The 14,217-nt window shown below is 35.3% G+C and overlaps 2 protein-coding genes across 4 annotated transcripts in view; both read left to right on the forward strand.

Moving 5' to 3' along the window:
- LOC141447096 (obscurin-like) overlaps positions 1 to 14,217 on the forward strand; it is a 676,918-nt gene that overhangs the window by 19,692 nt on the left and 643,009 nt on the right. The gene's annotated exons all lie outside the window — the stretch shown is intronic.
- LOC141446586 (uncharacterized) lies at positions 50 to 2,017 on the forward strand. Its single transcript, XM_074113129.1, has one exon. The coding sequence runs from the start codon at positions 50 to 52 to the stop codon at positions 2,015 to 2,017; it is 1,968 nt and encodes a 655-aa protein (XP_073969230.1).

Consider the following 14,217-nt stretch of genomic DNA (forward strand, 5'->3'; position numbering starts at 1 on the left):
TGCATATAATAATGTGAGCATACCAATATTAATACAAAAACTGATAGCTATGGAGGCACCGCCGAGGATAACCAAGCAAATTCTTAGTCTGCTCTACGATAGGACAATATATGTCCGATGTAATGGTGTCCTTTATGGCCAAGGGCGTCAAACTCACGTTGGACTTCCTCAAGGGGCTATATTAAGCCCTATATTATTTACACTGTACACCGCAAATTTGGCAGACACAATTCATTCACAAGTGGGAATATCACAGTTCGCTGATGATATACTCATTTACAGCCAAGCGAAAAGCCTGAATGAAGCCACGTCCATACTATATGCAGCAATGGATAAATTCAATAAATGGTGCACAGACCTCGGCTTAACAGTATCAGAAAGCAAAAGTAGCGTAACTATCTTCACTCGCCGAAGGAGATTTACCACCAACACCACCATGGCACTTGGCCCTTATAACCTACAGGTTTTGCCTTCGATGAGGACGCTGGGCGTTTGGTTAGATTCGAAGCTTACCTGGAAGGATCACATCAATTATGTCACTAAAAAATGCGAGCAATGCTTGAACATATTGCGAATGATCAACCATTTGCACTATGGAGCTGACACCAAAACCTCTCTAACCGTCTATAAACATCTTGTCCTCTCTCGAATTGATTATGGAAGCTTCCTTTACGGCGATGCCGCTCCTACCCACTTAAACAGGGTGGATAAAATCCAATATAAAGCATTGAGGTCCGCCCTTGGGGCTCTCACCTCGACTCCCATTAACGCCTTGCTAGTGGAGGCTAGAGAATTTCCCCTGAATATAAGGAGAAAAATACTCGCCTCGAGATTTATTACTAATAGATTATGTGTCAACAGTAAACCGGTAATTAGAAAAATCAGTAACTTTGCATGTACGGTGTTTACGCACAAATATTGGCTAAGAAAAAAGGATCCGATCTTGGTGGGAGTATTTACCGAATTATCTGGTCACTCCTTGTCCCTCCAGAGGAGGGAGGTTTTGCCGTTCTATACAGCGGAATTGAAACAATCCCTAGACGTTAACAAGAACATCCACACCAATTTTTATAACTATGATAAGTCTAAACCCAACTCGGTAAATAACGCATACTTTTTGGAAAAGCTTCAGAATAAATTTCCCAGTGCTTATGTACTCTATACGGATGGTTCTAAATCCGCGGACGGTGTGGGTTGCTCCGTATATGACGTGCAGCAGGATGCGAGCTACCAGTACCAGCTTGGCGAATTGGCTTCCATTTTCACTGCAGAACTCGTCGGCATTAACCAAAGCTTACAGATTGCACAAGCAACAAATAATGTAGAATCTGTAGGAATTTTGTCGGACAGTAAGAGCGCCCTGTTTAAACTAAAGCATCCAGGTCGGGATGCCCCTTCTTTCATTTTAGAAACAGTGAAACTTCTTCACAATTTATCCCTCACCAAGCCTACCCACCTAATATGGATAAAGGCCCACTCAGGGCTCAAAGGCAACGAAGTTGCTGATGCTGAGGCCAAAGAGGCAGTCACATCAACTAGCTGTCCAAAACTAAAAATATTATTACCCAGCGATGTAAAAAACAATTACAAAGTGAAATGTTATTCAACCTGGCAAGGGGAATACAAAATTCAGGTTCAGAAAAAAGGAAAATTTTACGCGGCAATTGAACCATTCATCCCCAAAAAGCCATGGTTCTATGGCTTTAGCGTGGAGAGAAGGTTTTATGGCACAATAACCCGGTTGAGGCTAAACCACAATTACACCCCCCATCATCTGGCAAGAATAGGCGTCAACATCAACGGAACTTGTTCCTGCGATTCAGAATCGGATGCTGACGCCAATCATTTAATTCTGGCATGCCCACAACTCTCAAAAAACAGAGACGAATTATGGAAGGCAATTATAGCCTCAAACTGCACGCTCCCACCACACTTAAATTCCATCCTAATGACAAAAGACCCCATAGTATACATGGAACTATTCGAATGTATTAAATCAAATCAAATATCAATATAACTATTTATACCGATAATACCCTCTGGCTAATTAGCAAGAACTAAAAGCCATTTAAGAAGAAGAAGAAGAAGAAAAAAAACCTGAAAAGGTGTTAAGTCGGAACTGTAACTACCACTGGAGAGATCTTTATAAAGAATGATTATAGTTGCCATCCTCAATTACAATTTTTTTGAGAAAGCGTTTTGAATAAAATAGGAAGGTATTTGTACGTAACTAGCAAAATTAAACTGCGATTTCAGTACTTCTTTTTAAGAGGAGTAAGAAAAACAAACTGTGAATACAGTACTTCTCCCAAAAAGGCAAAGAGGCAAAGATTTTGAATCGAACGACAATTCATTGATGTAAATCGGTTCACCCATTGATAATTTTAACAGTTGCAAGACTTCCTCTTAGTAGGTGTAAGAGCATGATGGCACTTCACTGCCACGTAGAGGACCTTTAATCACTTCTTCGTGCTAAATTTTATCAAAATCGGACTAAGCGTTATGGAAATATTGGTTATAATAGTTTTAGAAAGGGCTTTACTTGGGTGGGGCCAACTCCCCTCCTTATGAGGCGTAGCGTCGAGACTTTTAAAATGCAAATCTGTACAAAATTTCGATTCGAATGACACTTTATTCATGAAAATCAGTTCACGTGTCGATAATTTGAAACGATTGCTATACTTCCTCTTAACAAGTGTAAGATTAGATCGTCGCTCTAATGTTATGTAGGGGAGCCCTAACCCTATCATCCTACCAAATTTTATCAAAATCGGGCCAAGATTTACAGAGTAATTAGTAATAATAATTTTGGAGGGGGCCTTACATAAAGGGGGCTAGCTCCTCTCCCATTCGATGTACAGAGTCGAGACCCCCAAAAGGCACATCTACATAAAATTCCGAATCGAATGACACCTCATTCATGAAAATCGGTTCGCGCGTTTAGGCGCTACGCAGTTTACAAAAAAGGTAACAACAACAACAACAACAACAACAACAACAACAACAACAACAACAACAACAAGAACAAGAACAACAACAATTTTCGAAAATGCCGTTTTTGCTCATTTTCGGCAACTTTTTTCTCGAAACCTATTAGATATGAGTTGTTGCAAAAAAATTACAGTTATAAAGGAGGATTTGCCCTATATTATAAAGAAAATTTGGGAATTTTATCTTTTATAGAAAAAGAGAAAAAAATTGTCAAAGTTGGGTGTTTTTCAACGTTACGCTTTTTCCTGCAGTTTTTGATGATCAACCCTTATACAACTGTCCTACCGGACAGTTTTAATACAATGACTCTGATATCAATAATTATTTATAAGCATGCTCTGAAATTGAAAATAAACGCATAGAAAGAAATAAGATCAATGGACAAAAATTACAATACAATTTACCCTGTTAAAAGGTTGCGCAACAAACAAACTTAAATTCAAACTTAATATTGGCCAAAAATTAATTAAAGCATTGCTGCTGAAATTGAAGGTAATTTGAGTATGTGGGGTTTTACAGGCGAAACACTCGAACAAGTTCTTTCTTGTTAACAGTTTCTACGAGGTAAGATGAGTCTCTGAATCTCGAAGTAGAAAGGATGAAAAAATGAATGTATTTTGTTTACATAAATATCCAGTTCAGTGTTTACTAAAATAAAATGTAATCAGAAGGGAGCAGGTTTTTGCAAAAAGTGTTGGATATCAATGATTTTATTCATCTAACCAAGCTCGTTTCTTCAAACTAATTTTCGTTCTTCATCTGTGGTTAATTGATCATCTTGATGAAGAGAATTTAATATTAAGCAAGTTTTTGCCACAATTATTTGAAAAAAATCTTGATTTTAAGAGGGTCGTTTGAAAAGTCCGTGCAAAAATAAAAACTACTTAATTTTTGGGGGTAAACCTTTTTTATTTTTCAACATAGTCTCCTTTTAGGCTTATACACTTCGTCCAACGCTGCTCTAGTTTGTTGATCCCTTCCGAATAATAGGATTTGTCCAAGTCTGAAAAATAGCCATTCGTTTCTGCAATCACCTCCTCGTTTGAATAAAATCTTTTTCCCGCCAGCCATTTCTTCATATTGGGGAAGAAATAGTAGTCCGAGGGAGCCAAGTCTGGAGAATAGGGGGGATGTGAAACGAGTTGGAACCCTATTTCCATTAATTTTGCGACCACAACTGCTGAGGTGTGAGCTGGTGCGTTGTCGTGATGGAAAAGGACTTTTTTGTGGGCCAATCGTGGGCGTTTTTCTTGCAGCTCGGTTTTCAAACGGTCCAATAACGATGAATAATATGCACCTGTAATAGTTTTACCCTTTTCCAGATAGTCGATGAGGATTATTCCTTGCGAATCCCAAAAGACAGTCGCCATAATCTTTCCGGCCGAAGGAACGGTCTTCGCCTTTTTTGGCGCAGATTCCCCCTTGGTAACCCATTGTTTAGATTGTTCTTTGGTCTCAGGAGTGCAGTGATGTATCCATGTTTCATCCACAGTGACGAAACGACGCTTAAAGTCCTGCGGATTCTTCTGGAACAGCTGCAAACCGTCCTTGCAACACTTCACACGATTTCGTTTTTGGTCAAGCGTGAGCAATCGCGGCACTCATCTTGCGGATAGCTTTGTCATGTCCAAATGTTGATACAAAATATTATGTACCCGTTCATTCGAGATGCCCACAGCACTAGCAATCTCACGCACCTTCACTCTTCTGTCATCCATCACCATATCATGGATTTTATCAATGATTTCTGGAGTAGTAACCTCAACAGGGCGTCCAGAACATTCAGCGTCACTTGTGCCCATATGGCCACTCCGAAAATTTTGAAACCACTTATAAACTGTTCTAATCGAAGGTGCAGAGTCACCATAATGTTTATCAAGCTTCTCTTTAGTCTCCTGAGGCGTTTTGCCTTTCATAAAGTAGTGTTTAATCAACACACAAAATTCTTTTTTGTCCATTTTTTGAAAATCACTCGACTTCCTCGATTCAAACGAATGCCAAACACAAAGAAATAGACCGATCTGGCTGAAACTTGGTGTGTGTTCTTCCAAGAGATGCTACTAACTAAACATAACCTCGATACGCGCCAGTAGTGCTATCTCTCTGACTTTGCACGGACTTTTCGAACGACCCTCGTATATCACAGCAGTAATATATTATAGTATAACATCAATTCTATAATTTTGTATTGGCAGTTCATTTTAATGTCTCTATCAAAGTCAATCCCACCAGACATTGGCGCTGAATTGACAATTATTGAATGACGCGTATGTTTTGTGAGCAAGAGTGTTAAAATAGAAATCAAGACAAGTAAACAAACGGAATAATGAAACTGACAAAGCACCAAATTTTAAAATGACTATTCTATTTTTGATTTATTTATTTTGGCCTTTATATGCAGAAATACAAAAGGCATATCATTAATTTTTGGCCATGGCATATACAATAATAGTGATGTATAAAAAATGTTTCCAACGAAAGTGATTTAAAACAAAGTGAAATATACAACAAACTATATGGAAAAAATTTGTTTTCATCTGTTGGAGCACCAATTCAATTAACCATTTGAATTACAACAAATTACTAATTTGTATAAAATAATTTAATGTTACCTTGTTATGTACAATTTATGATTAATGTATTATTTATTAATAATAAAGAATTAAAGCAAAACATAAATATATACATACAGTGACTCCCATTAATATTGGGACAGTACATACAGAAGTTAAAAACTGACGAAAATTAAAAGTGGCACCCATTTATTCAAATTTTTATAAATTCATTTCATTTTATAATTACTATTAATTAAATAAAAACTATTTAAATAAGTACATAAAAATGTTTTGGTAGATTAAAAAATATATATATTATAATAAGTGCAAATTCTACCTCTCATAAATATTGGGACACTATTATAATTTATAGTTTGTCCAAGGTTTTGCCCGAATATCTATACAATTTGTAAATATATACCTTAAGCATATATTCAATATGAAATTAATAATTATATTAGTTTATATAAATCAAGCCAAGTATAACACGTCGCGCAAAAATACAAATACAACGACTGAACAAAGAAAAATTGTAATTTCTTTGCACAAAGACAATAAAAAGTGTTAGAGAGACAGAAAAACTGATCGGACCTAAAACATCTACTGCGTGGAACATCATTCAGCGTTACCAAAAAGAAAAAAGAATTGTTTCAACCCCACAAAAAGGCCGTCCTCAACTGCTCTCTGAGAGAGAGAAGCGTTATATATTAAAAGAATTAGAAAAGATCACCGACTTAGTGCTCCAAAACTTCTATGTGAAATTTTTGACATGTTTAGAGAGCAAAAAAGGAGCAGAAACTGTTCGGAGAGTGCTAAGAAAACTCGACTATCATGGTAGAGTAGCCTGGAAGAATCCTTTTGTCAGTAAGATAAATCGTGTTAAGAGAGTGAAATTTGCCGAAAAATATTTCAATGTAAATAGTGACTTTTGGAATGATATACTCTAGCGATGAATCAAAATTTAATGTTTTTCAGTCAGATGGAAGGGTTATGGTCTGGAGGAAAGCGAATGCTGAACTCGAAAAGAAGAATTTACAGCCAACTTTAAAGGGTTTTAAAGCTGCACGGGTGGTGGTGGGTCAGTTCTGGTTTGGAACTGAATGTGCATCAGGATTTGGAGAATTAGTGTTTATTGATGGAATGATGCACAAAATGGTTTATAGAAATATATTAAAATATAATACTCTACGTTGTTACGTAGAGTTCATAGTGTGCACATCGTGTCTGTTAGATCAGTGAAGAAAGTAAAGTTGAATTAGGTTTTAAGTAGTGAAAATTGGCAGAGTGATTGTTCTACAGTTTAAGAATATTTGTGTGAATTACGGAGAAATTCTATCGAACAGGAATTGAAATATATTTCAGTGAATATTTGTATTAAATTCATTCCGCTGCAACAAAGTTAAACGTGCAGTAGAGGTGGGGATAGTTGGACGTGAGCTTTGGAAGTTTTGAAGGCCAAATTTATTTATCTGTACTATTGTAACTGCAGGTAAGAAAGTTTAAACATAAACATTTCATTCATATTCTCTTTATTTTTGATTGAATCTATTTTTATTAAACATATAATGGAGAAAAAAATAGACAGCATTCTGGATAAATTAAATAAACTAGACAGTCTGGAAATGCAAATGACCGAAATAAAACAAAACCTTCAAGAAAATATAAAATCAGTAAAAGACGATATAGAAAAAATTAAATTAGATATCGAAACTTCCAAAGCGAAGGAAGACAGTTCCAGGAGAAAATATAATTTATTAATCTTTGGGCTTTTTGGAACGTCCTTTTCTGCTTTATTTACAGAAATAAAAAATATTTTCGAGTATTTAAAACTGGGCTCACAATTACAGAATATAGATTACTTTCGTAAAACTAATTTGAAGAAAGACAATAGTCCCGTTCTGATTAAACTTAACTCTCTTCTTCTAAAAAACCAAATTTTGAAATCTAAGAATTTACTGAACTCTTCGGAGAATTTCAGAAGCATTACAATAAAGGAGGACTTTCCTATTTCCGTGAGGGAAGTGAGGAAGGAACTATTTACTTATCTGATTGACTATAAGAAGCAAGGTAATAAGGTAATGCTGAGAGGAGATAAACTTGTGATTAATGGACAACTTTACACCTTAGCGGAATTAAAATTTCAGGATAATAAGAGCAAAAGGAATAGAAGTGAGGAAAAGTCACCACGAGGTAAAAACGCAACTTCACTTAAGGTAAACAAAAAAGTAAAAGCTATTAAAGATGACCAGAATCAAAGTGAAATTGATGAACTCAACGATGATTTATTTCGCGATAAGTAGCAATCAAAGTCAAGGGGGAATAGGAAAATAGGGAAGGCCAAGGAAAGCAGATGGGATTTAATAACATACAATTGTAAAACATTGAGAACAGAAGCTAGATTATTTGAATTAACTGAGGAATTAAGAAACATTAATTGGTCTATAATTGGTTTGGCTGAGGTAAGAAGAGAAGGAGAGAATTACCTAGAATTAGGCGATGGTACCAAAACCTACTTTAATGGGAGAGAAGGTGGACTTGGAGGTACTGGCTTTATAATAAGATCCGACTGTGAATTAGATATAATGAAATTTAAAAGCTATACACATCGAATATCCAGCTTATTGGTAAAAGATAAACAAAATGGTAGGAAGAAAATTATTCAAATTTATGCTCCAACGTCTGCTGCAGAGGAGGAGGAAATAGAAGCGTTTTACAGTAATCTGCAAGAAGCCCTAGATGAGTACCCCTGTAATCTAACTTTTATAATGGGGGATTTCAATGCTAAAGTTGGCCCAAATAAAGGTGAAAAAGGAATAGGCAACTTTGGGTTAGGGGACCGGAACTCCAGAGGTGATAGATTGGCAGAATTTATAGAGAGCAATAAATTATATTTAATGAACTCCTTTTTCCAAAAATGTTCAGAGAAGAAATGGACTTGGAGAAGCCCGAATTGGGAAACAAAAAACGAAATTGATTATATACTTACAAATAAAAAGAATTTAGTTACAGACGTCGAAGTAATAACTGAATTAGATATAGGCAGTGATCACAGACCTGTTGGAGCAAGGGTGATGGACAACAAATTTAAAAGGAAAAGCATTAGAAAGAAAAAATACCAACCTAGTTCCTCCTTTATAAGTTTGAATAAAGAAGAGTTCGAAGCCAAATTAAATGAAGTATTCCGCGTAAAGTCGGATAGCGATGTAGGAAGTAAATTAAATGATTTCAACAAGGCATTGCTAGAAGTAACAGATATTCTAGATAAAGGTGTAAGATGTAAGGATTTTAACTGTAGGAAACTACCTAATAGGGTAAAAAGAATGCTTGAAAAAAGAAGGAAAATGAAGAAAACGAAAACTGACTGTGTTGAGTATACAGAACTCTGTAAAACTATTAGGAAAGAACTGTCAATATGGTTGGTGGAGAATAGAATAAACAAGATAGTGGAGGCATTGCAGGGTTCAGGTAAACTAAAGTGTAAGAGAAGCATTAAAAACAAGCTAATAAGTATTAATAGCAAGAACGGAGAAGAGCTCAGAGGGAATCATCTTATTCTAGGAAGGATTAAAGAATACTTTTCTGACCTCTACAGGGACGATGATGTTAATTACTCAGCAGCGGTGTTAGAACCAGAAAATAAAGAGGAATTGGAACCCAAAATAACTGAAGCAGAAGTAGAATATGCAATAAAATCTATGAAAGACGGTAAAGCAGCAGGGGTGGATGGTGTCCCAGCTGAAGTAATTAAAGCTGGAGGCAAAACAGTAGTGTCCTTTTTAACTCAGTTTTATAATGAATGTCTAGAGAAAACTGTAGTACCTACCCAATGGGCATTAGCTAAACTAATAATAATATTCAAGAATGGCGATAGAAAAGATTTATCCAACTATCGACCAATAAGTCTTCTCTCTGTAACATATAAAATATTTATGAAAATATTATTTAACAGGCTGAACGCTAAATTGGACTGCTACCTCACTATAAATCAGGCCGGTTTTAGACCAAAGTTCTCTACTGTGGATCACATATTCACAGTAAAACATTTAATTCACAAATCAAAAGTTTACAATTTTCCCTTATACCTACTTTTCATTGATTTCCGTAAAGCTTTCGATTGTGTGAAAATAGACAAAATTATTAATTCATTAAAAGAGAAAAACATTGACTATAGAATAGTTAAAATTATTCAAGATCTATATAAAGATGCAAAAGCCCTATTTTCCTTAGAAGGGAGCACAGTAGAAGTGAAAATTGAAAAAGGGATGAGACAAGGAGATGTAAGTTCCCCGAAATTGTTTGCTTTGCTTCTTCAGGGAGTTTTTGATAACTTGGATTGGACTGGAAAAGGAATTCGAGTTCTTGGTTGAATCACTTAGACTTTGCAGATGATGTCGTTCTAATCGCTAAAGATGGAAGAGAAGTGGAAGAAATGGCTAAAGAATTAATGCACCAATGTAAACTGATTGGTTTGTCTGTAAACCCGTCCAAAACCCAACTCATCACTTTTGGCTGTCCACCGGAAGATCTGGTTGTGGATAACATCCAGATAAAGAGAGTTGAAAATGTTGTATATCTCGGTCACAAGATAAGTTCAGAAGGTCAGTTTCCTGAAATATCCAGAAGATGCATTCTAGGTTGGAAAAAAATGTGTGGCCTTAAACACTTCTTCAAATCCCAAGCGGATGTTAAACTAAAAGTTAAGCTTTGGGAAAAACTGGTATTGCCCGTAATAACATATGGCTGTGAAGCCTGGACCTTAGATGCAAGAACAATGAATAAATTGAGAATAACTGTTCGAGCAATGGAAAGGTATATGCTGGGCATAACAAAGAGGGATCGGAAAAGGAATATTTGGGTTAGAAGCATAACGGAAATGACAGACATAATCGAGAGAGTGGCGAGAAGGAAGTGGAAATGGGCAGGTCACATTATAAGAGGAGAGGTAAGTTGGGCGAAGATGCTGATAGAGTGGACTCCTAGGATGTGGAAAAGAGGAAGAGGACGTCCAACTACGGACTGGGATCGAGAAATGATAAAGATTTGCGGTGGAGCGACCTGGCCTAGGGTAGCTAGAGACAGAACGGAGTGGAAGCGAATGACGCAAGTGTTCTGTGAAGTGTGGGCAAACGAATTTCATAGACTAAATTCTTATTAAAAGGCTTATTATTTGTTTTATTTTTAGTTTCTGTTTTATGTATTAATCGTTTTTGTGCCTAATTGTTTTTGAAAGACACATAAAGTCATTAAATTGCAACTAAATAAAACCTCAGCTAAGGCTGATTTTGTGTAAATAATAAAAAAATATATTATTGAATAGAAATTATTACTTATTAAAAATAATATTACTAACATTAAGAATGTAAATAAAAAGGGAAAAGAATATATTTTTTTAAATTTCTGTATAATGAACAAGTTTTGTATAATTTTATTGTATATATTTTCTTTTTTACACAAATAAAGGTTTATTATTATTATTATCAGTCAGATGGAAGGGTTATGGTCTGGAGGAAAGCGAATGCTGAACTCGAAAAGAAGAATTTACAGCCAACTTTAAAGGGTTTTAAAGCTGCACGGGTGGTGGTGGGTCAGTTCTGGTTTGGAACTGAATGTGCATCAGGATTTGGAGAATTAGTGTTTATTGATGGAATGATGCACAAAATGGTTTATAGTAATATATTAAAATATAATTTGAAAAAAGTGCCCAAACATTTGGTATTTTAGGGTCTTCTAAATTCTACCAAGACAACGACCCCAAACCTACGGCTTGGGTGATACGTCAGTGACTGTTATATAATTGCCCAAAGTTTTCCAAACCTCTCCGCAGTTACCGGATCTTAATCCCATTGAACATTTATGGCAATATTTAGCTAGTGCTTTAAGCAAACGAGTAATATCTAACAAAAATGAATTAAAACGATGTTTCCTGGAAGAATGGGAAAAAAACACCACCTGAATTAACCAAAAACTTGTTTCACCTATGCCTGATCGTTAGAGGGCTATTGTAAGTCAAAAAGCAATTATTAAATTATTACCAACCAAATATTAAATAGTAGGAGATTTTAAATATTGAACATTTAAACACTAGCACTTCTGGTGTCCCAATATTTTTGAGAGCCTTATTTTACACTTTTTCAAAAAGTGCTACCTAACAGTTTGGAATTTCATCGATTTATACTTATATATAATTTCCACAGATGTTGCTAATGTTATTTAAAAAAAAAAAATCCAAACTTTTGTCTGTTGTTTTCATTTTCCTTTTAAATCATTTTGCCTCTTCCGACTACTCTCTGGCACGGGCTGGTGTACCTCAAGGTAGTATTCTCGGACCGCTCCTCTATACTGTGTACACATCTGACCTACCAACTGACTCAAACACACTGCTCTGCACTTACGCTTACGATACTGCTATTCTCTCTTCTAACTCAGACGCCATTACCGCTTCCTCTCATCTACAGACACATCTACACAAACTAGAACCCTGGGCCAAAAAGTGGAGAGTCAAATTCAATCCTCAAAAGTGCGAACAGATAACTTTTACTCTGCGTCGTAATTCTTGTCCCTCTGTAAGTTTCAACTCCATTCCTCTTCCTTCTGCTAATTTAGTTCGCTACCTTGGGATGTACATCGACAAAAGACTAACGTGGAATCCGCACACTAAACTGAAAAGACTTGAACTCAATCGACGAAACAAATTACTACTGCGACTAATTGGCAGACAATCCAAACTACCACTGGAACATAAACGACTAATATACAACAGCGTACTCAAACCGATCTGGACTTATGGACTCGAACTGTGGGGTTCAGCCAAACTTTCTAATTCACAAAAAATACAGTCCTTCCAATCAAAAATTCTCCGTCAGATTACGAATTCTCCATTTTATGTCTCTAACTCCACCCTCCATAACGATCTCAAAATCTCATACGTAACTGACGAATCCAAATCTAAATCTCCTTAACAAAAACTTACAGTTTAAAAAGTTATGTATAAGGGTTGATTAAGAGCCAAAAGGTACACAAATCAGCTAGTACCCAACATTTCATTCAAGCTTAGTTGATATAATTTAAGTAATTTTGCTGCATTAACTGAATTCGTCTTACCGAAATATTCGTGAGCACAAATAACACACAGTTAATAACAAGTAGATTATTCAACAACAATTATTCATTTCTCAATTGTAATTTAATTTTACTTATAGTAAAATACTGGAATAATTAGCTGTCCTAAAAGTATGCAATACTTATTTATTTTATATTACATAACATATATATAACATTGTGAGAAGAACAGCTACATTGAGAGTGTGATTGAAGAAAACTATATTATTTGCGATAGAGCCAGATAATTATTACCTATTATTATAAACGTTTGACTACTACATAAAATAACAATTACTTTAATCGAAGAATGAACTTAAACCGACGATTTTTATTAAAAATAAAATAATCGAAATCATTGATGTATGTTGGTGTAAGCATTTTTTTAAAAAAGTTTTTAAATTTTGTAGCCTCGTAATTTTTTTTATTTTTTATACCGTTTTCTTTTTAACCTGTAATTAATAGTTTGATTATTATAGATTAATAGATATTAAAGTCAATCTACAGTGCTACTTGAACAAATATTTTGTAGATGAAAATGGCCAGCATAAGGGTCTGTGACATCTAATAAATTCTAAAAAATGTGAAGGAAAAGTTAATGCAGCAAAATTACTTAAATTATATCAACTAAGCTTGAATGAAATGTTGGGTACTAGCTGATTTGTGTACCTTTTGGCTCTTAATCAACCCTTATACATAACTTTTTAAACTGTAAGTTTTTGTTAAGGAGATTTTTGTACCTTTTGGATAGATTTTCATTTTTGTCTATTTTGCTAAGTTACATATCTGCTTTACTGCTTTTTTTAAATTAGGAATAAGCAATTCTATCATTATAACCTGATAAGGTGTTAAGTAGGAACCGTAACTACCACTGGAGAGATCTTTTTAAAGAATGATTATTGTTGCGGTCCCCAAACCATCCTCAATAACAATTTTTTTGAGAAAGCCTTTTTATATAAAATAGGAAGGTATTTGTACGTAAAAAGCAAATTTAAACTGCGATTTCAGACCTTCCTTTTAAGAGGAGTAAGAAAAATAAACGGGTGATTACAGTACTTCTCCCTAAAAGGCAAAGAGGCAAACATTTTGAATCGGACGACAATTCATTAATGTAAATAGGTTCACCCATTGATAATTTTAACGATTTCAGTACTTCCTCTTAGTAGGTGTAAGAGCATGATGGCACTTCACAGCCATGTAGAGGAGCTTTAATCACTTCTTCGTGCTAAATTTTATCAAAATCGGACAAAGCGTTATAGAAATATTGGTAATAATAGTTTTAGAAACGGCCATACTTGGGTGGGGCAAACTCCCCTCCATATGAGGCGAAGCGACGAGACTTTTAAAGTGCAAATCTGTACAAAATTTCGATTCGAATGACACTTCATTCATGAAAATCAGTTCACTTGTCGATAATTTGAAACGATTGCTATACTTCCCCTTAACTAGTGTAAGAGCAGATCGCCGCTTTAATGTTACGTAGGGGAGCCCTAACTCTATCATCCTACCAAATTTTATCAAAATCGGGCTAAGATTTACAGAGTAATTAGTAATAATAATTTTGAAGGGGGCC

The sequence above is a fragment of the Rhodnius prolixus genome, unplaced genomic scaffold (genome assembly GCF_049639745.1).
Source record: "Rhodnius prolixus isolate KJV_2025 unplaced genomic scaffold, Rpr scaffold_7, whole genome shotgun sequence".
Lineage (NCBI taxonomy): Eukaryota > Metazoa > Arthropoda > Insecta > Hemiptera > Reduviidae > Rhodnius > Rhodnius prolixus.

What these genes read in the sequence shown, in the direction of transcription:
- LOC141446586 (XM_074113129.1), top strand. Translation starts at nt 50, where the DNA reads ATGGAGGCACCGCCGAGGATAACCAAGCAAATTCTTAGTCTGCTCTAC.